We start from the raw sequence: 21,167 nt of genomic DNA on the forward strand, positions 1-21,167 counted from the left end.
GGAGCCCCAGGAGTAAGGAGGAGGGCCAGGTCAAACCACGTCAACTCCATCTGCGAGGCTTGGGCTGCGGTGTAGGGGAGGAAAAGGAGCCGCAGGTAGCGCCCCGTCACCGAGGCATGGAAAAACTGGCACCCTCCCGCTGATTACAACCATCTTCTAATCAAGTAAGATCAAGGCGTGGCAGGTGAGTAAGCAGGCGGTTGGCCCATTACAGGAGGGCGGAGCCACTCCCAGAAAAGCTCCGATATTGATATTCCTGTCACAGGCCCTCTTGGGGGGTTCTGGGGCTCATGGGGGGCACAATGGGCTTCCGCCCTTGCACCTCTTACCGGGGGCTGAATGCCAGAGCTGGGGGCTGAACGTTTTCAGCCCCCGGATGAAACAAGACTTTAAGTCTTTACTTGGCAAAAATCAAATTTATATTTTTCATATGTGAATAATTTGGCAGCAATAGAGGCAAAAAAAGAAGAGGAAAAAAAAAGTTTAAACTGACCATGCTGTCTCGCTTTCATGCCTTCTGGGAGCAATTCAAACAGACTGAAAGGAAAGGCTTCTTCATCAGCTGAAGTTGTAATAGTTGATGATTACTATACCTTAAAATATCATCTCTATTTCTTACACAAGAGAGCAAAGAAACTTAGTTTTGAGCTTCTATACTTAATGCAATCAATTTTTTTTCTTGATGCTGGTATGCATATAGCCAAATATTATATTAACTGTAGGTTAAGGAGAATGTTAGTTTGAAACATCTTTAAAGCATGGGCTTCTGAACATCCATACATATTTTTAAAAGTGCTCGTACTCTTTGCTAGCAGAGATACACAGGCAGTCTTGAAAACTCCATCAATAAGAAACAGACATGAATAATACCGCTTCCTGTCACATAAATATACTAATTCTACCTTCTGCCCATGTATTATGAACACTTGCCACTTCAGCAGGGCCAGAATTTCATACAGATCATTCATAAATCAAAAGTATGTTGACAGAAGTAACTGTCCAAGACCTGATTTGGATGGTGGTAAAAAAGGGCTATAAGAGGAGACAAGGAATGGATTTATAGTTGAAAGATGGATCTCTTCCCTACATCTAAATTTACATTTGAATAGGGGTGGTAAGACATTCCTTTAGAAAAGAAAGTTAAGCCCTATTTGTTAAAAAACACTGTAGCATGTGTTCTAGCCACTAACCTAAGTACCTCCTTATGAGACAGGAGTAGATGAGGCCAGCATACCAACAGAGGGGCATGCTCCTACTGTGTTTAGGTATAAAACATGCTATTTCTTCTAAAAAGTCTCTCCTGGTCTCCATACATCTTACTTCTCTTTTTTGAAGTCATTCATACAGGAAATCATAGTAGGATTTCAGTGCAAACAAGCAAAACATGAATTTTTCTAAACCTACAGTAGGAGGAAAGCTCAGCAGTTGAACTTTGAGTCAATATGCTTTTTAAAAGGATTTTTGCAGTGAGTATAATTGTACCATATTTGCTGTTTTTGTGTATTGGCAGTGAAGCAGCCCAGCCATTTCCTCCTCATAATTATGAAATATAATTTCTAGAACAGTTAATGTCCAACAAATTGAGGCTGGATTTCTTTCCTCCTTGAAATTTCAGCAGTGTTGTTTCACACTAGCGCACACGCTGTAAGAGTTTAACTTTTCTCTGTACACTGAAAGCAATTAAAATGAATGTTTAAATCCTAATTATATTTGTTTCTCATCTGAAAAACAAGTGGAGTCTTAAATTCTCTCTCATAATATTCTATAGTAGTGGATGGAAAACATTTAAAGCCGCTGGCATTAGTTTGACATTCAAATGAAACTTGTCAATTTTCACTGCTAAATCTAACCCTACAATACACTAAAAAATTAATTCAAATGGAAGGATTAGACCAGCAGAGAAAAACCTCAAACAACAAATATTTAGGCAAGACTTCTACTCCACTTTACATGTCTTTTATACCAGCCAACAAAATTGGGCTCACACTTCTTTGACCCCTTATATCAAATTATTAGAAAGAATAATCAATTATATTTTGGGGTGTCACTGAATTCAGAATTCTATCAAATTCTGGTCAAGTCAAATTTTGCACCTGAAATAGGGCATTTCTGCATGTCTGGAAAGAAGCGTTTAGGCATGCTGAAGACTCCTCATTTGAAAATGAGCTCTCCAGGCTCAAGATGGCATTTGAGCATCATGGTGCCACATAGGCCCTTCCTAGAACCTGCTGCTTTTTCTCCAGCTCCACACGTGCCATGTACCAGGTAAGAGATGGCTTGCTTGACATTTTTAAAACATACATTTTCAAATTCTGATTTGCAGTTAATTGGGAAAAATATCAGTCCTATACGGAAAGATCACAAGCCATAATTTCTGGGAGAAGTGGAGTAAAATGAAAAAATATTTTGTTGCATTTCTTCACATATGAAAGATTCAACCTTCAAAATTCAAGGTAGTCTTAGATATGGCGATGAGATGGGCAACTCCATAATAATTCATATTTTCAAAAGTGTATTCAAAACTAGTTGATTCTAATTTGTCTTCAGTATCAAAGGTCTAAAAGTTGTGGGAGATTTATCAAGCTATTCCTTATGCATAGTCACATGGTAAAAAAACGTAGATGTTAAAGTTGCAAATGTGCTTGAATGGGGTTAGGCCCTAAGTAGCAGCATTTTTCTTTTTATCAAAAGTTTACAAATTTAAAAACAAAGTCCAAGTGTTTACTAGTATCAAAGAATCGTAGAAAGTTAGGGTTGGAAAGGACCTCAAGAGGTCACATCTAATCCAACACCCTGCTCAAAGCATCCCCAACTAGATCATCCCAGCCAGGGCTTTGTCTAGGTCTTGAAAACCTCCATGAAAACTTCCACCACCCCTCCGGGTAACCTGTTCCAGTGCTTTACTACCCTCCTAGTGGGGAAAAGCTTCCTAATATCTAACCTAAACCTCCCTTGCTGCAACTTGACAGAACAAGGAACAATGGTCTCATCTGCCACCAGTGAGAAGTCTAACTTCATTGTCTTTCAAACCCCCACTTCAGGTAGTTGAAGGCTGCTATTAAATCCCCTCTGAGTCTCTTCTTCTTTAGACTAAATAAGCCCAGTTCCCTCAGTCTTTCCTCATAAGTCATGAGGAATGATCCAGCCTGCTTCAATTTCTTTATCAAACAGTCATTTCACCAAAAATTGCCTATACCAAGCTGGCACCAAAGCTTCTTTCTTCGATTTGGCATCTCAAGACCAGTGGTTTCAACTTTTTTTTTTTTTTAATACCAGGACCCATTTGTAAACATCAGTGGCCAGTCCCAACCCACTGCACCCACCCCCAGGCCTCAGCCCCCCAGTGTGTGGGGTAAGGGACAGGGAGGGGTATGGGCACAGGGGGCCCGCAAGCAGCCTGAAAGGAAAAAGCCAGTTTCCCACACGGTTCTCCTTTAAAGGAGGATCCATTTTAAAAGTTCTCACAACCCTATCATATATTCTTGTGACATATTTTTGGGTTGAGACCCACAAGTTAAGAAATGCCACTCTAGAGCAGCGTTTCTCAACCCATGGGTCACCACTTGAAAGTGGGTCGCAAGAATATATGAAAGGTTCACAAAAATGGATCAACAAACTTTAAAAATAAGAAAAACATAGGAAACCATGGTTTTTCACTTGCAGGCTGTCAGAGTTCCAGCCTGCACAGGACTGCTTGGGGCCCCCCCATGCCCCACACACTGGGTGGCTGGAGCCTGGGGGCAGGGGAGCAGCGGGCCAGGAGGGAGGGGTACTGGGTCAGGACTGGCCAATGTTTACATATGGGTCCTGGTACAAAAAAGGATGAGAACCACTGCTTTAGAGGAAATATCTGGAAGCTGCTGGAATGAGCTGTAGTGGGAAAGAAGGCAAGGCTTCCCTCTGCACACAAACTACTAGCTCTAGACTGATCTACTTTTACTTAGCCACCTTTCCCTGCTGCCCCATGTCATTTGCCCTCTTGTGTAAGTAGAAGCTGTTCTATAGCACCGAAGGCTTATGGTTCACAACAATACCTATTCTCCTTGACAGAAGTAGTAGTAGTACTATCGTTCCTAACAACATGCCTCTCACTCAAAAAAACCTTTAATTCCAAAACATTAATTTCCCACCCCCCCAAAAATACAACACCTCAGGCTTGGGATTATTATATACAAGTAGCAAATTGGAACATTTAGTCCATGAAAAGTATTTCTACAGAGTACAGTGCAGTATTGTAATGCAACAGTATCGTAATGTAATGATATCTTAAGTAGCTCATGAATTAGAAGTTTAGACATGTTGGTATAGTTTTTTGCCTGAACTAGTGTACCTGCTTCTCAGCAGAGCTAAATAGCCTGGCAAGTGCTATGTTAATGCAGCTATATACGTTCAGATCCCTAAATTAAGTAGTTTAGAGCTAGTCTGATTAACTTTCCATAGAATTATACTGTGTCACACAGACTTACCTTCAGGTTGCAAAATCATGGCCATAAAATGTAAGTAGTGTCAGAGCTGTAGTGCATGTGTAGTTTAATCCTGGGCCCCGTCTATATATATATTACGATACAATCTTTACACAACCGTATGTTCTACATCCTCCATCCTCCTTTGAATTCAGTATTCAAGACAGACACTGAAAGTAGCAGAATTAAAAGGTGCACAAGAGACCTTGAACCTGACACTTCATAAAGTGCCTGGTTCTGCAATCAAAATATATGTTTTCTATGCTATAATAAGCATGTCGATGTTTCAAAATTAATAGTCATAGGAGATATGAATGAATGTGAAAGGTTATGTGAGAACAGGAAGTGATTTGGAGTTTTCATTTGTTCATTTCCAGTCTTAGTATTTGTTAAACTTTCTTTTTAAAGTTTAAACGCATTTCCAACATCAACTATTTTGAGCAATTTTTTTTTTGTTTGGTAACTTCCTTTTGTTCCCCTTTTTACTTTTTAAACAAGTTTAAATTGTAAATTGGAGAGCTGTGTACTTTCCATATAAAGGGAAGCTCAGCACAATACAGAGGAGATCTGATCTTTTCCTTTTTTGTGTCTCTGTGACAAGGTATTTAACTGAATTTGCAGATTTGTTGGCATCTGACAGGCCACATCATGAAGGCTTCTGCTATGGCCTCAAACTTGCGACCCCTGGGCTATCAACCCCACGCCTTAGTGCCCATGCCATTCCAGCCCTGGAAAGGTGGCAGAAGTGTTTCTTTCCTGCAAAATGTATCAAATGAAAAAGAATGACACATGATCAAACAAATACAATTACCTTGTCAGAGATGGAAGGGAGATTACTTTACTTCATTCTTAAAAATGAAAGCCTATGAATTCTAGAAATTGTCATTAAAAAGTGCTCATTAAAAGAAGAAATTTTCTCTTACCCTTACCGGTACGCCCTAATCCTCTGCAACTCTTTCATACTGGTGACCCCTTTTATAAACTACCAGTCTCTTGACACCATACCTTCCCCCATTTTAGATGGACAAACCGTTTCATAACCACCTGGTTGTTTCCATGCAAGTCTATGACCCTTTAAAGATCTTGACAACAAAAACAAACTCCTTTCCTCTACATTTTTTATTAGTCTTCTGATCCAGACCTCTCTACCTGTATGTTTTGACCCAGGCAGGTGCTGAATAATAATTTTTGGACTATTGAACAGTCATGGAAACAGCTTTGTAGAGCATAACTAACGCAACTGGTAATGGAGTTTGTGTGGGGTAGGGAGGCACAATATAAAACCAGTCATTTGAAAATTCACAATGTATAATCCTATATATCATGGCTAAACTGAACAAATGTGGGAACCAAGACCCAGATTTCAACCTGAAGAAAAGCACAGCATGGGGTGAAGCGTGGATCATAAGAACAGTTTAACAGAGTAACTGGATTATTTTAAATTTATAACCCCATTTTAACTTGTACATAGTTTTCTTCAAAATAACTCTGTTTTGGGGTTGAAACACTGTGCTTGCTTGCTTATTCAGATATTATTTTTAATGGAAGGATGATCAAACCTACCTATTTGATTAACATGAAAGAGAGAGCTACCTGACAAGTGAAGTATTACCCCAAATTTAAATTTATGAAAATGATTGTTTGCAGAAGTCTCAGATTAACTGAAACGCTTTTGTGATTTATATTTTCATGCCAAAGCAAGATGTATTTAAAGAAATCCTTCTTCATGGTCAACAATGCAATTGTTATAATGCCATTAACATGAAACAGTGGTTCTCAACCTTAGATTCAAGCCATACTTATCCAACTCAAGGCATGCCTCATTAGACTTGAGACACTACTGGAAAATGCCTGCTCTTACTTTTCACTTGTTTTTTGACTACAGAAAAATAATAAAACAATTCATATGTTGCAAATAACTCCAGAAGACTACAACAGGTCAGAATGCCTTGAACATTATGGATTCCTATTTGAAATGTCTGGGTTTATCTTGTGAACCATGTCTGTACACTTAACTGTGCTAACATTGTTTGGCACCCTGCAACATCCCTGAACAGATCTCAAAGCATCCTCAGGTGAGAATCACTCATACAAAGGAATTTTTCTTTTTTTAAAATGAAATGAAAATATTCTATTTTTAAAAGTCAAATTAAAACTTCACTAGCCTCTTTTTTTTTTTTTTTAAACAGTCCAGAAAGAGAGAGAGAGAGATCAGAAAAGTAAACTAGAAATGCTGAAAACATATTTTAATAAGCTAGAGTTGTTAATGTGGATTAAAACTGTTTTAAAAGTTTTGGTTTTATATTCCTGCAAGATGGGCAAACAGACAGTAAACATGGACATAAGGATAGACCACTACATATAGCCACATTTGAAAAGGAAGTTATCACTTTAAAAAAAGACTAAGCATAATGAAATCCAGCTCTCTTGATTATGTATAGGATCAAAAGGAAGGATATAATTTTCAGGGACTGATGCCAGAACAATCCCAATAAAGTATATAAGAACTTTATTCTACCCTGGACTGGAAACCATTTACATTTCCAAACCCAAACTTGTAGGGAAGCCAAAACTTGTAGGGAAGCCCTAAAATTATATTTCTAGCTGTATTCCAGGAGTTTAAAATTCTTATTATACAAGTTATTTTTTATTCTTTACTGAAGGTAGACTTAGCCTAACATCTAATTTTAGTTTAAATATTAGATTACAACTACCTAATCCCTCCTCAGGTTTCAGTCAGATGCATTTTTTACTCCTGTCGTTAACCAATGCAAGGTGACACATTTAATTTGTAAGAACTATTTTCTGGAGTAGTCAATTCAAAGTGAACACTGCAAAGAGGGTAAAGTATCTACTTCCATTGCCACTTAAATATGAATATTGTATTTGTTCTCACCTGTTCTTCACACATCTCTGAAAAGAAAACTTCAAATGTGGGCATACAAACAAATTTGTACACATAACCAAAATTATTAGGACACAGAATCTTAAATTTAAAGAGCTTAAAGACAGTCACTTAACCAGGTACAAAACTTCCTTTAGAATTAAACATGGACATCTGTAGTTATACTCAAAACATGCATCTTCTTACAGCTAAACACTTAACAATTCCGAACTTTCAGCAAGTCTTTTCTTGTGTGCTCCATCTCTGCTCTCCAAGAGTGTCCCCCTCTTCCCTGATACAGCATAACGAAGAGAAGCACAGGGTCACCAGTCTCCCAGTACTGGTAGGCGGGCACTCAAGGAAAGTGGAGACAGAACACACCAAGTACTCATTGACAGTCTTCCTCATTTTTCCTTTCTCTCTTTCCCCACCTCTGCTGCAGAGCAGAGTACCATGGGATGCTGGAGGACAGAGTCCTCGCCTGTCAAGCTCCATAGAACAGGCACACATAATTGGAAGCATTTCATTTTGAAGTGCTTCTAAAATGTATATTTTCCCCTATAGGGTTATTTTGGAGTGCTTCAAAGGGTATACATGTCTGTCTGCTTGCAGCACTTTAAAGCAGGAATGCTCAACTCCTGCTCTTTAAACAAATGGGACAAACCTTAAAATCAGAAATGGGGCAGGAGTCACACAGGAAAGCCACTCTGACGTGCTGGTGAGCTCATGCTGATGACAAACTGATCACACAGGCTTCATGGGCCACATCCAGTCCATGTGCTATAAGACTGAGCTCCACTACTTTCAAAGGCATCTGAAGTGTTTTAAGTGTTAGGTCTGTCCATGACCAGAGACTCAACCAAATTAAGGTTTAAGTCAGTGAGGAGCAACCTTTTTTTTTTTTTTTCCATTTTTGCAGGCATGCCACAAATTAGCTCTACGCACTAACTGCCACACTGATCCCTTTCCCTTGCCCAATCTGCTGCTGTGTTTTCTGCTCCATCCCCTGTAAGCCTTGTCTAATCAACCACTTTGCTTCCTGCCCTGTGCTCCCTGGATGATTTTTTTTCTTGCTCTATCTGCCATAGTCCCTTCCCCAATCTTTCATGTGCCACAGCAGTGGAGATGCATAGGGGGTGCATATGCACCCTCAGAGTGCCTGTGCACGCCCTGTCAGGCCACGCTCCCTGTTCAGTTAGCGGGCAGGGTGGCAGGTGGGAGCACCAGTGCCCCCTATCCCCCCCGAGTGCTGGCTGGGAGTGGGGCCACCAGCAAAAGCTGTGGGACTTCCAGAAGCGGCGCGACCACTATTTGGCAAGTGACACTGGCCACTGGGGGACCTCCCCTAGCGCTGACTGGTGTCAGGGGGGGCAGATGCCCCCCCAACTTGAGGCAGCAGTCACCCATGTGCCACAGAGTGCCCAAGCCACTTGTGGCACTCCAGCTGCAGGCTGGCCACTCCTAAATTAGGTCATATAGTATAGTAAACAGGTAAACCCAAGTTGCAAGTCTGTAAAAGTTATAACTTAGTTATGACTTAGCAACTTGTTATTTTTCATAAATATTTTAGTGAAATCCAGAGATAACACTATTTCAAGTGAAAGGATCTGAGAGAAAAGTCAATCTCGTCATTACATTGTTTTGGTATTAAAAAAAATGTATGAAGTTGAATTTGTGATGTAACCATTTGGGTAATCATTTGACTTCCATTCTATACAGTTGACTGTCCTACTGGTAGCCCATGGGACATGTGCAGTGCATGAGGAGTTAAACTGCAGCCCCTGCACCTGCTCCAGGGGGCACCACACTGTACAGGAGCCTGTTACTGGTGAGTTGGAGATGCTGGGGTGTCCACCAGAATGCACACTATAGTAATGAGGGAGGAGAGGTCATGCATACATGGCAGAATAGCTCCCCACTGCACACACAGTAGAGCTGGGGACAGGAGGGGAACACCCACAGAGTGTGCACCGCCCTCAGTGCACAGTCCTCCCCAGTGCTGATCCCAGCATGGACAGCTTTTGTGCGTAGCATACTAATGAGCAGAAAGGATAGAGGCAGCACAGCAGCCAATAGCACAGGGAGCAGCAGGTAAGAGCAGGAGATCAGGCAGGGAGCACAAAATAGAAGACAAAGCAAAGCAACAGATCAGGCAGAGGAAAGGGATAAGAGTGGAACTTAGGGATGGCTGCAGGGCTAATTTGTCATATGCCTTCTAAAAAGGCACTGCCTCCCCTATTGCCTTAGAGCAGGAGTGCCCAACCTCCCATTCTGTGGGCCAGATCCTACCCCGATGCTCTGTCATCTGGCCCACAGGGCCCCCCATGGATCTGTGGAGAGGCCTCTAGGCTGTGGCCCTGCACATCAGACTGGGCATGAGCCCTGATCCTGGCATGAAGGGGCCAGGTGGGGAAGCATGGGGATTGAGGGCCTGATCCAGCCGACAGACCAGCCCCAGGCCATTCATTTGGCTTGTGAGGCCAAACCTGTGAACACTACTGCTCCAGGAGATTATTTACTGGCCCCACTGCAAAAGCCAGACTATCTGAATCCCTGCATTATTTTAGTTTTTAATCCACAAAACAAATTAGTACTGTCAATACATGCTGTCATGTAGGTATGAAGAAAATGTGGTAATACTTATGTCTTGTTAAATTATACCTCCACAAGCTTAGAAATCAGCAAATCAAATCTTTTAAATAGACAAGTTTTCAAACACTGCCACTAACATTTTATAATTCAGGCAAGTCATTTAATCTGTGCGCCACTATTTCTCTGAAAAATAGGGAAAAAATACACTTTTCTATTTCACAAATCTGCCACAAGCATTTTCCATTAATGCTGAAAGGTGCTTTCATATGACAGAATAGCGCAGGCAAGTCTATAAATAAAATAAGAAATAAAGACAGCATTTCCTAAACCAACCTATAAGCTAGATAAGTTTTTGATTTTCCCCTTTAACTGTTTTTAGGGTTCTATGCTTCCAACAGATATGTTTTACCCATATAAACATTTTTCTTATGGGAGTTAAGAGACAACTAAGCACAATCCCCTACAGCAATCTATTAAATTACTAATCATATTACTGTATAGAGCAATATTTACTTTAACTATCTCCTCAGGGCCAGAAGGAAAAAGGAAAAAAAAAAAGTACTCCCTGGCAAAAGAAAAAGAAATCCTGAAAATCTCAAAACTTAAGTCTGAAGGTCAACTTTTTTCACTGAATTAACGTCTATTAAAATAGGATGCACAAAATTTACAAAAGGACTTCAAATAAATATTAAGACAACTCCAAATAACTTTAAAAAATGATTAAGAAAACTTCTGCCTCAACACATTATTATATTATCAAATTAATAATACTCTCAATAACAACTAGAGTTTAGATAACACTATCCAATCCTGAGAAAGCCTTCTAATTGTTGTCTATGTTTAATATCTGTGAAAGGACATAATACATTTACAACTTGATTATGCCAAAATTAATACAATCACAGTCCTTGGCTACAGAGGTTACTTGAGCTTTACAAATATAAGAGCACATAGGGCAGACTGAAGAATAAAGACAACCACAAATTTAATCCAAGATACCAAACAAGAGAACACATAGGTTAACACTGTAGAATTCAGTAAGTGCACCATCAAGGTGCTCCAAAAGATGACTCAAATTCTATGGTTAATTTCATACTGAATCTCAATAACAAAGGTTTGCAAAAGTCACCTTGTACGAACAGCAGCTGAAAAAGGTATTTCAGGTGGTTTAACACATATGAGCAACTGAATTCAAACTTGGTATTCTCTCTGATATTTCAACCCTAAACAGATCAGTTTTGCAGAAACTGGTATTTATCCAGGAAAACCTTCCTACTTGCCAAGAGTATATACATGTCAAGCCGTGTGCACAACTCTAAAGACTTAAATGATATTCAATTTCAAAATTATTTTTTTTTTTTATAACTGCGTGCAACAAACCTTAGAATTTATCAAGTTCGAGAATTTATCACTGGGGAAATGAAGTAATAAAACATATAAGGGTGCAATATACTCTTAGAAAAAGTACAGGTCAGCATAAATATGTATTTTGATGATGATTACTTTGTGTTTAAAGGCCAAACTACTAGAAAATTGTGAGCCAATAGGCATTATACAAATAAATCCTTCTTGCTCAACAGATTTGCTCCCACTATATTCAGAGTCATCTCTTATTACTCAAAGGATAAAAATAAGTACTTACTGCTTTTTGCTCCTGTCAGCCAAAGAAGCTAAAGACTACTTAAGTGTGACCACCACAATTTTTCTAGATGTAGATTTTGCAAGTGCTGAACTCAACCAATTTAACATGCATTAAAGGCTGACTGTCTTGTCTACCCCAGGATGTTAACATGTATTAAATTAGTCCTTTCCAAATCTTAATCTAGACAGGCATTAATTAGTCTTCTGTATAGAAGTTGCACTGGTACAACTGCGGAAATAACATGGCATTTGTAAGTTTTACTACTGGCAACAAAGTGGAGAGAACACATACCTCCTGTTACCCAACAGGTAGTCTTTGCAGGCATGACAATTACAAGCATTTTTCTTTTTGAGAATCACTTGACACAGACTCCATGATGCACATAAAACCATGACCATTAAGAGGTTTTTTCAGGTAAAATTGGACTTTAAATACTGCTTGTGATAGCTCAATCAGAGGCCTGATATTTTCTTAGATACTCTTTTTTTTGTTTTTTTTTAATTATCTTTAGAAATCTGCCTTGAGATCTAGTGATGAAAAGTGCTACAAGAGCCACATATAATAATTAAAAGCTGAATTTTTAAAAATTAAGTTTCAGGAAAAACAAGTACACAAGAGAAAAGCAAGACTCAATAGCATCAGTTATCTTGTAATTTTCTGATTCTGATAAACTCCAGTGCTATGTTTAGTCCTCAGTTCTACCACACTCCTACCTTTCTATAGGTAAGGGAAAGAATTTACATCTTCATCCCATTCTCAACACATGAACATTAATACTTCTGACCAACTGTAAGGATGCTTAACATTTAAGTGCAACATAATGTTACAGACTGTATTCTATTCATATATAGCTACATCTTTATATAGTGACCACCTTTTTATAACCAAAAAAACCCAATGAGAGGTCTTCTCTTTCTTCCAGTGACACATGGGAACCCTGTGCAGAGCAAATATATTGTCCTTCAGTCCCAGGGAAGCAATGATCAAACACCAAGCACAAATCCTTTAATCCCTACTTCTGAAGTCCAATGAACAAAAAGTATGTGATGGAAGAACAAAATACACATTTGCATTTTCCCCTCTCACCTTTTAGGATGGCACAGCAACTACTATGCACGTCTATACCTGGGCTACCACATATGGGAAGGCCAAGCCACTTTAGCTAGCCCCAATTCAGTTATTTGGAAGGAGCACCAGAAAAAGTATCTAACTGAAGGAAAAAGAAAAGATACTGTGCCATTAACCACATTGTTAAGAAGATAAAAGTATATTGAGTAATATTAAACTAAGTAGTCAAGTTTGAGCCTAGCCTTAAATACTACATGGAACTAGAAGCTGTTATGTTGACAAGCTGAAAGAAACCACCACCATGTATGTATACCTTCTTAGTATGGGGACTGCTCAGCACCACTCACTGTAAGTGAATTCAAGATCTTGTTAATCAACTGGCACAATAAGCCTAACAGAAAAGTGAATCTGTTAGGTTGGCAGTGGGAAGAAGATAAGGGGACTGAGCAGCTCCTCAAGCAAGGCCATTTCCCTCTGCAGTCTGTTCTCTGCATCAAAAACCCACAAGGCAAAATGACCGGTCAAACAGTCTCCTTTGCATCAATTGCTCTACATCAAGCTCTGTATCAAAGACTAACCCAAAACCTTTAGATCTGGGATCAGAGTGTGTCTCCGTCCCTGGAAGTACAAAAAAATATTTCTTTTTTAATATATCACAGCACCAATTTATAGAAAAATTTAAAAACTTTAGAACTACTTCTAATATTTGCTAGTCTACAGCTCATATATGATAGTTTAAGTAAAAGAATACAGTAACTTTCTGTATCAACTTCCCCTAAATTGGACCAACCAAAACTTAACTCTGTGAAGCAATACATGTACTTCCTTAGTACATTTTTAGGTTGGCCCAAACGCTGTCTTGTGGCTTTGTCAGTTGAACATATCAGCCATCCCAAATTACTGCTATTAAAGCTTGCATATAAATCACATTACTTTTTCATCTTCCCAACTCCTAATCCCACATATCCAGGGAACAGAACACAAATAGTCACTACCTTAAAAAATGTTTATACAGTACTCCTCTAGCACACGAATGACAAAGTATTATGGGCAGCTCATAGATTCCAATTCTTTAACCATGAAAAATGATAACTGTTGTCTTTAATAACTTTACGTCACTGAAGAATTCAAAATCCATACTCTTCTTTACAGAAGGGGATCAGTTATTTCATTCAGAAGTAGCAGCTTCTATGAATAATACAGCTCAAATACACAATTTTCATAAGATGCAGGCTTTTGTGAAGTGTCATATACCATGTCTCAGGTGTGTGTTTTGAGTGTTTTTCCATAATTACAAAACTATGTTGTCTCTATACAACGTTAACTCATTCAATTTGTGTGCTAGGATTCCTCTCATTTTCCAAGCATGAAAAAAACCAAACCAAAAGACCAATATTTTGTTTTCCAAATGCAGTCTAAAAAGCTGTTCATTTCAAATAAGGCACAAGTTACTTGTTAATCCATATCAATGTGAACATATGCAATAGAATTATACAATCAGCTTTGAGAGCTACAAAAGCAATTAAATATCAGGTATGCAAAATTTGAATAAAACAACAAAAAAGAAACAAAAAAAGTTTCTCCCAGCAATCAACCGTTGTTAAAGTGATATCTGAAGTAATGTCTAACGGCAATATATGGCTCCATAGAACTGAATTTCCTCAAAGCAAAATCCAAGATTGAGCAAACATTAAATATATATATGGCACACCTGCTCATGTGGCTGAAACACTAAAATTGTAGTTTAGAGGGGGAAAAAAGCCTGTTCCCCACCCCCACTTTCAAAAGAGACGCAATTTTTTCTTACCTTTCGAGTTTTGCCAAACGTATGGCTACTGTATATGCAATGCCACTGACATGCTTAATGGGGCCAGTCCTGTAAACTATTACATTTCAGCTGTTGTTGTGTTGTCAAACTGTGAAATGTGCAGCAACATATCCTACAAGTCTGTTCATTTCTTTTCTCTGTAATTTTCAAAATTCTGTCAGAATGACTTCAGGAAGTTATAGTGTGTTCTCACCTCTATAAAGCTGAATAGATACTACATACTAGTAGTAGAAACAGATTGATGGGTTAAAGTTTGAATGAAATATTGTCTTATTAAAAGACTGCTCCCACTTTGTGATTTTACTAAGCTTTACTGATCATTTCACTCATCTTAAATTCACTGTCACTTGAACCTCACATGGCATGCCTAGGCAAATGCAAGGACTTGGCAGTAAGCCCAGCCTACACAACAACATCCAAGTCTATTCTGTCTACTGCCCTGATCCACCAGGGCAGCTTTAGACATCACCTCCCTTATTTATGTTATTGCTGTGAGCAGTCAAGCTGCTGCTTACTATTGAGTGAGGCCTAATCTACTCATATTTCTCACTTCTTTAAAAGCAATACTACCAATTTGCCCACCCACCCTTCTAGTGGGATCAAAACACTGGTTTGCCAACTCTGTCGCTATACAGAACAAACCAAAACAACCCTAGGGTAACCCCCCCCCCTCAAATTAACATAAAACACACATTGCAAATCCAGGGATCTCTGTATCCCTATCACTATAAAGCAGGTTCCTTTTCTTTTAAAAAAGCAGAAAGCTCCAGTTAGCTTCTGAAATAAGAAATAAAAGATTCCACATGCACTTAAAAGGAGCCCTGCTTAAACTTATGCACAACAGGACCTTAAACACACACATGGCTATGAGTCATGATGTTAGAACAGCCGCTTTTGCAGTAGTGCTGCAGCAATGTCACAAAAAAACCCCCAAAAAACAAAACAAAACAAAAAAAAGCACAAGAGTGTGTACAATACTCACACTAACCAATACGAAAACTAACATATACTAGCCAAGCTTACTCAAGTCAATACGTCTTCCTTTACCAAGAATCCTGCTTGGGACTAATTTTGTTTTGTTTTCCAAAATTTTTTTGGATGAACTATGGTTGTATTGTTATTTCTGACAGCAAGTTAGGTCCCAATATATGGATATTGCATGCGTGTTTGAAGCAATTCACATCCCCTTTTTTGTTCTTCTTCAGACAAACTAGTCTTCAGTAAGCTGTAATTTAAATTTAAAGTCACAAGTTTTTTGTCACAGACCCACAATCTGTTTTCAGCCATATACAGCTGTTCTGGTTTGCCCCGTTCCATCAACAAATACCATAACCGCAGCCTGTAATCAATTTGCATTGTCTCCATTTTCACTATCGTCATTAATCTTCTAATGGCTCAGATACTGGCATCTCTCTACTGGGTTGCAAAATAAAAATAGTGATGCTTCTCAGTGTACACAGATGGTGTCCACCTGATTGCTAGGACAATAATTTTAGTCCTGAAGGCATTATAAATATAAAAGCAAATTGAAAAGAAAGTAATTCCAAGTGATAGTTAAAGTGAACCACTGATTTCCAGAAGTGGAAATTAAGCAAATGCAAGTAACCTGTCCACATTTTACTTACTGCAGCACTGACTGACTATCTGTATCATCTCTCCCAAGTGTTTGGAAAAGGAAACTGTTGAGACTGCTCTTTTAACATGCTTTAACCTCCTAACACACCCCGGTAGACAAACTAGTTTTCTCTATATGCTAATAGCGTGCAGTTGTGTACGGTGAGAACACTGTTAGAAGAAGAACTTAAGTGAAGGGGAAGTTTTGTTTGTTTGTTTTTTAAAAGGCAAGGCACAGTGGTAAACAACGGCAACAGTATAGCTTAAAAAAAAAGAAAGAAAAAGACAAACAGGACGCCTAGAGAAAAATGACATCCAGTCTAAAAGATCTAAAATAGAAATAAAAGAAACAACAACAACAATAATAAAATTTTTCTAAAGACCATAAAAGGTAAATGAGAAACTAATGCATAAAAACGTTGATGAAAGTTGTTTAAGAATTTAAAGTTTTCTTATGTTCTGGCTGAAATCACCTCCTATTCTGCTAACACCACATATGCAGTGCAGGGCTTAAAATCAAGTCTTGCCCAGATGTAAAGAATTTTGAGTGAAGTTTCTTTTTAAAGTTGTGCAGTTCAGCAAGTAAGCAGAATACTCCAAAATGAGACAACCCCATGTTCTCTAAGGCTGCTCTAACTCAGCACAGAATGGCAGCCCCTACACTGGAAAGCACCATAATCAAGGTGCACAAATGCAAGCTTTGCTCACATATGCCTAACTCTAATCTGAAATCTATACACCAATTTTCCCCCAGATTTGGCTCTAATATTTCACTTATTAATCTAGTCATTTTGGGAAACTGGATGTGCAACCAAAAGAAGCTCAAATTCAATTTTCTTTTCTTTCCTCACATTTCTGTGGTTCTTCTCATGGCTTATTTTGCTCCAAGAAGGAAAGCTCTCTTCATTTGCAACCCTTCTGTTCCTGTCTACTTTTATCTTATCCACCTCAGGAAAAAAAAAATCATCCCCTCCTGCATCTATGCCACAAGCTCTTAATATAGGAAAAGACTGATTGCTCTGTGATATGAGGAGCACTGACAGAGATCACATGAAACCAGATATTAGACATGCAGAAGAGCCAAAAATACCTTAGATATCAATGAGCAAGACAGACCTGTAAAGGCTACATGTTCTTTCTCCAGTCCAGTAAAGCATGGCAACAGACAAATGTAACCTTGAAAACAACCTAGCAAAATTATGGTTTGCTAAGGTTTATTTTATTTTGGGAAAACAAAAACAACCCCCTCATACTGAACTTATATGGGAAAAAGCTAGAGGCTGATCACCTCAGCAAAAGTTTTCAGGCATAAGGAATCTGCTCAAAAATCCAAATATTCCACAGGTACTTTAAATCTGACATCACTCAAGTCTACAAAAAGCACACACAATGCCACTGTGACAGTCGCTATAGAAAAAAAAACCACAACCACAAAGGGCAGTAAATTTAATGCTTAAATCTAGAAATTAAGTAAATTGCCATACAGGAAAAATATACTTTGTATCACAAGATAAAGAATCAAATTTTAATCACATCCATAAAAAGGCCAAAATACCATAGCAAAGATTTTTCAGTTAGCCAAGATCCTATCCAGCATGCAGATGTGCACTAGGTCAAGGTGTTCACTGGCACTGGCCCCATTGTAAAAGGAGCTAAAGACCAAAATCGACTCAAGGATATCGAGGCCATTTCCTTTCCAAAAAAGGCAAGAACTGCAAGTCTACTAAACAGTGTGTTAAGTATCAAGAAATGTTATAAGCCTTCTGTCAATTTAGGTTTCATTAGTCATCTACACACAGTATAGATAACACGTACACAGTAACAAAAAATGGTACTGGTAGCAGGAAAAATGGTAATCTTCATAGGAAATCTGTTTTACCTGCACTTCCAAAGCTATTTATGACAGTTAAAAAAAAAAAGTTTAACAATTTAACCTGGACAAGCATGGTTAAGATGGAGATAAAAATAATGAATTTTTCAATTCTTCTTCTCTCCTGAGGGGTGGGAACCTATATCTTGTAATATGCTACCATGTTGCAAAACATGATGTGCCTATCAAATCTTCCATAAGAGCAGAAATGATGAACAGTACAGCATTAGATACAATATTTGGAGCTGCACCATCAATAGCAGTACATGTCAGCAAACCATAAACTAGTAAGTGGAGGAGCCAATCTGCAAAATGTTAAAAACAACAATCAAACTACATAAATATGTTTACAGTAAAGTTCACATCCACCTCACATAAAACAGCAAGCCTAGGTGTTAAGAGGCCCTGATCATTCAAGATACTGAGCATAAATTGCTGCATGACCTCAATACCCAATTGACTACGGTCAAAGCTTAAGCATACCAGACTGTCCATTGCACATTAAAAATAAAAATCCATTAAACACACACTTTGACAGAACTTCATAGACAATGTTTCTTGTTCCCGCAGTTTAAGTTCAGGTAGCATGCCTCATCCTAAGAAGCAAGCTGCAACATTTTATGTAATTCAAATAGCTGCTAATGTCTTGTTTAAAGATACTTTGTATAAATGCTATTTGTAGTCAACATCCACTGCTTCATTTATAATACTGTTCAACAGTGAAAACTATAACATATCAAATATTACACACAAATATTTGAACATCAAAACCTAATCTGTTCCAGCTAAACTTAGTGTGATAGATAGTAACAGGTTTAGCTCCAAAGTTAGTTGAATTCTGACAGCGAGTTATAAAACAATATTTAGGATAATGTTACCAATACAAAGGAAAATTAATTTTATTGCATGGTATGGGGGCCTTCACAATATTGTAATTTAAGTGCTCATTTAAAAGTCAATCAAAGGCTACTACCATTAAGAAAACAGGTTTGAAAGCAAAATAAATAAATAAATAAAAATGTGCTGTTGAAGCAAGCAAATAAGTATCTAGGCATCTCTTACCCTGAGAAGGGTTTTTTTTTTTTTCTGTTGTTAACTATTTATTTGTGAACAATGAAGCTGTCATACCACTACAGTGTTCTCGACTAAGTCAGCTGAAAAACAATTTTAAAAGGTTAGTTAGCATCAAACTAGACTTGTGTTACTAGCAAAAAGTTATTGTTGGGCTTTCCTCCAACAAACTTAGTAGTTCCTACCCATATACAGTACATATAGGGGCACACACAGAGAAAGGGGAACACAGAATTAAGCTCTTTCCTTGTACTAATTGTTTTACCTGATTATGAAAGACAGAATTATTTTTTTAGCTTCCAGAATGCTTATGACTGTTCTGTTAAACTATTCATTTTCAACTTTTCAAACTGTCAAACATTTTCCTTGGTGTATAAAACAGTAACTGTTATTACATACCCAGCACCAGAAACATGACATACAGAATTGTTAGAAGGTTACTTTTGAAAACTTCAAATGTATCTAAATAGAACAAACTAATTCTGAGAACTGGCAGTCCTTAAAGGAGGCATTTGGGAAAATGGACGGACTCTCATCTGTGACAAGCATGTATTTAGAAGGTCCTGCTTTCCCCTGCAAACAACAGCACAGATCATCTTAACGATCCAGGCACTCTTCCACATATGTGCAGTACGCAACTCATTTTACAATATCACACACAAGCGGCTCACATGGTAAATGTCTAGTTTATACAACAGCCCATAAAAGTTATTTCCACCAAGCCTTTATTGAACAGTATTAGTGATCTTTTAAAGTAGAGGGAAGTAGTAAACTGTGATAATCTGAAGACAAGGAGGAGGCAAGGCAGGATAGCACTTTACGGACCAACTTGTTCAGAAATGCTGAAGTTTTTACAGGCAATAGCCTAGTTTAGCAGGTGCTATGACATCCAATGAAGTAGGCTGTTATCTATGAAACCTTATGCCAGTGCCACAGTAACCTACTTCTGACCTGTTGTAATCTTTCTGAGTCCCCTACAACAGTAAAAATGCTTTATTATTTTTCTGTAATCACAAAATGAGAGAAAACTAAAATCTGGCATTTTCTAAGGATGCCTGGAGTCTAACAGATTGAGAACCATGAGCTAGTCTCTAAGGGCACACACCCCCTCCCGTCCTACTTAAAGAAGTACTGACAGTGCTGCCTCCACTACATCAAAACATGTTTTATAAACATGAATTTAAAATTAGCAATACCACTACCAGTTTCCTATGAGGTTTCTGAGCAATTTGTTCTATATTCATTTCTCTCAACCGTCACTGCCTTTATGGGCACATTGTAGATACACGCTTCTTTTAACTTTGGTACAAAACTGGGGCTGTTCCAACTCCTATTTGTTACTACTATAATGTACTTACTTCTCCCACTTGTTTTCCATTTGAGTTACAAACACAATATAAAACTTTGTCCTCACTGCATCATCTCCTTTTAAATATTAAAGTACATTCCATGTAGCTGTCAAATCAGGAGAACAAACGCACACAAAAATCTGTCTTTTGAATGCGGTGGACATGTCATCTTAGTGCCGTACTGACAATGCAATAAGGGTTACAATCACACAGCCCAGAGAAGTCTGGCTGGGAGACACACAAGCGTTTAAACACAACTGACAGAAGGACCGGGTTTTTCTCACTTGATCGCTTTTATTTTTGTGTTTTAACCCCTCACAGCACAGGTCTCTAGGAGCAGGGAGGAGCTGGAGAGCAAACAATGTCTGATGCAGGCCATGCTCCAGCCTTGAAAGCCGGCTACAAAGGGGTTTAAAAGAGCTAGGTCCCGGCCACCCTCCGCCGCAGGGGCAGGCCAGAGCCCGGCTCGGGGCAGAGGCGCAGGGAGGTCCCAAGGGCCAGACCCCCTCCTCCGCTCGGTTTCAGTTTCTCTGCGCCGGCAGCAGCAGCCAGCGGGTCCCTCCCGCCCCCGCCCCAGGCGGCCCCGGCGATGACGCGGGCGAGCGCGTCGCGCACAGCTGTCACCGCCGCCCGCGGACCCCGGCCTCAGCGCCGGGGAAGGGCCGGGCCTGCACGCCCCGCTCCCCCCGAGGACACGGGGCCCTCGCCAGCTACGCACCGGGCGGCCCGAGCGGCGGCGGCGGCCCCGGGCCGGGCTGCGCGTCCTCCCCGAAGATCAGCCTGAAG

At 39.1% G+C, this 21,167-nt stretch overlaps 1 protein-coding gene across 1 annotated transcript in view; it reads right to left on the reverse strand.

Annotated features, from left to right (window-relative positions):
* NFATC3 (nuclear factor of activated T-cells 3) overlaps positions 1 to 21,167 on the reverse strand; it is a 152,609-nt gene that overhangs the window by 128,867 nt on the left and 2,575 nt on the right. Inside the window, exon 2 of the mRNA XM_019535415.1 lies at positions 21,100 to 21,161. Coding sequence (XP_019390960.1) covers positions 21,100 to 21,161 — 62 coding nt within the window. The remainder of the gene's footprint in view (positions 1 to 21,099; positions 21,162 to 21,167) is intronic.

The sequence above is a fragment of the Crocodylus porosus genome, unplaced genomic scaffold (genome assembly GCF_001723895.1).
Source record: "Crocodylus porosus isolate Cpor-Errol unplaced genomic scaffold, CroPor_comp1, whole genome shotgun sequence".
Taxonomy (NCBI): domain Eukaryota; kingdom Metazoa; phylum Chordata; order Crocodylia; family Crocodylidae; genus Crocodylus; species Crocodylus porosus.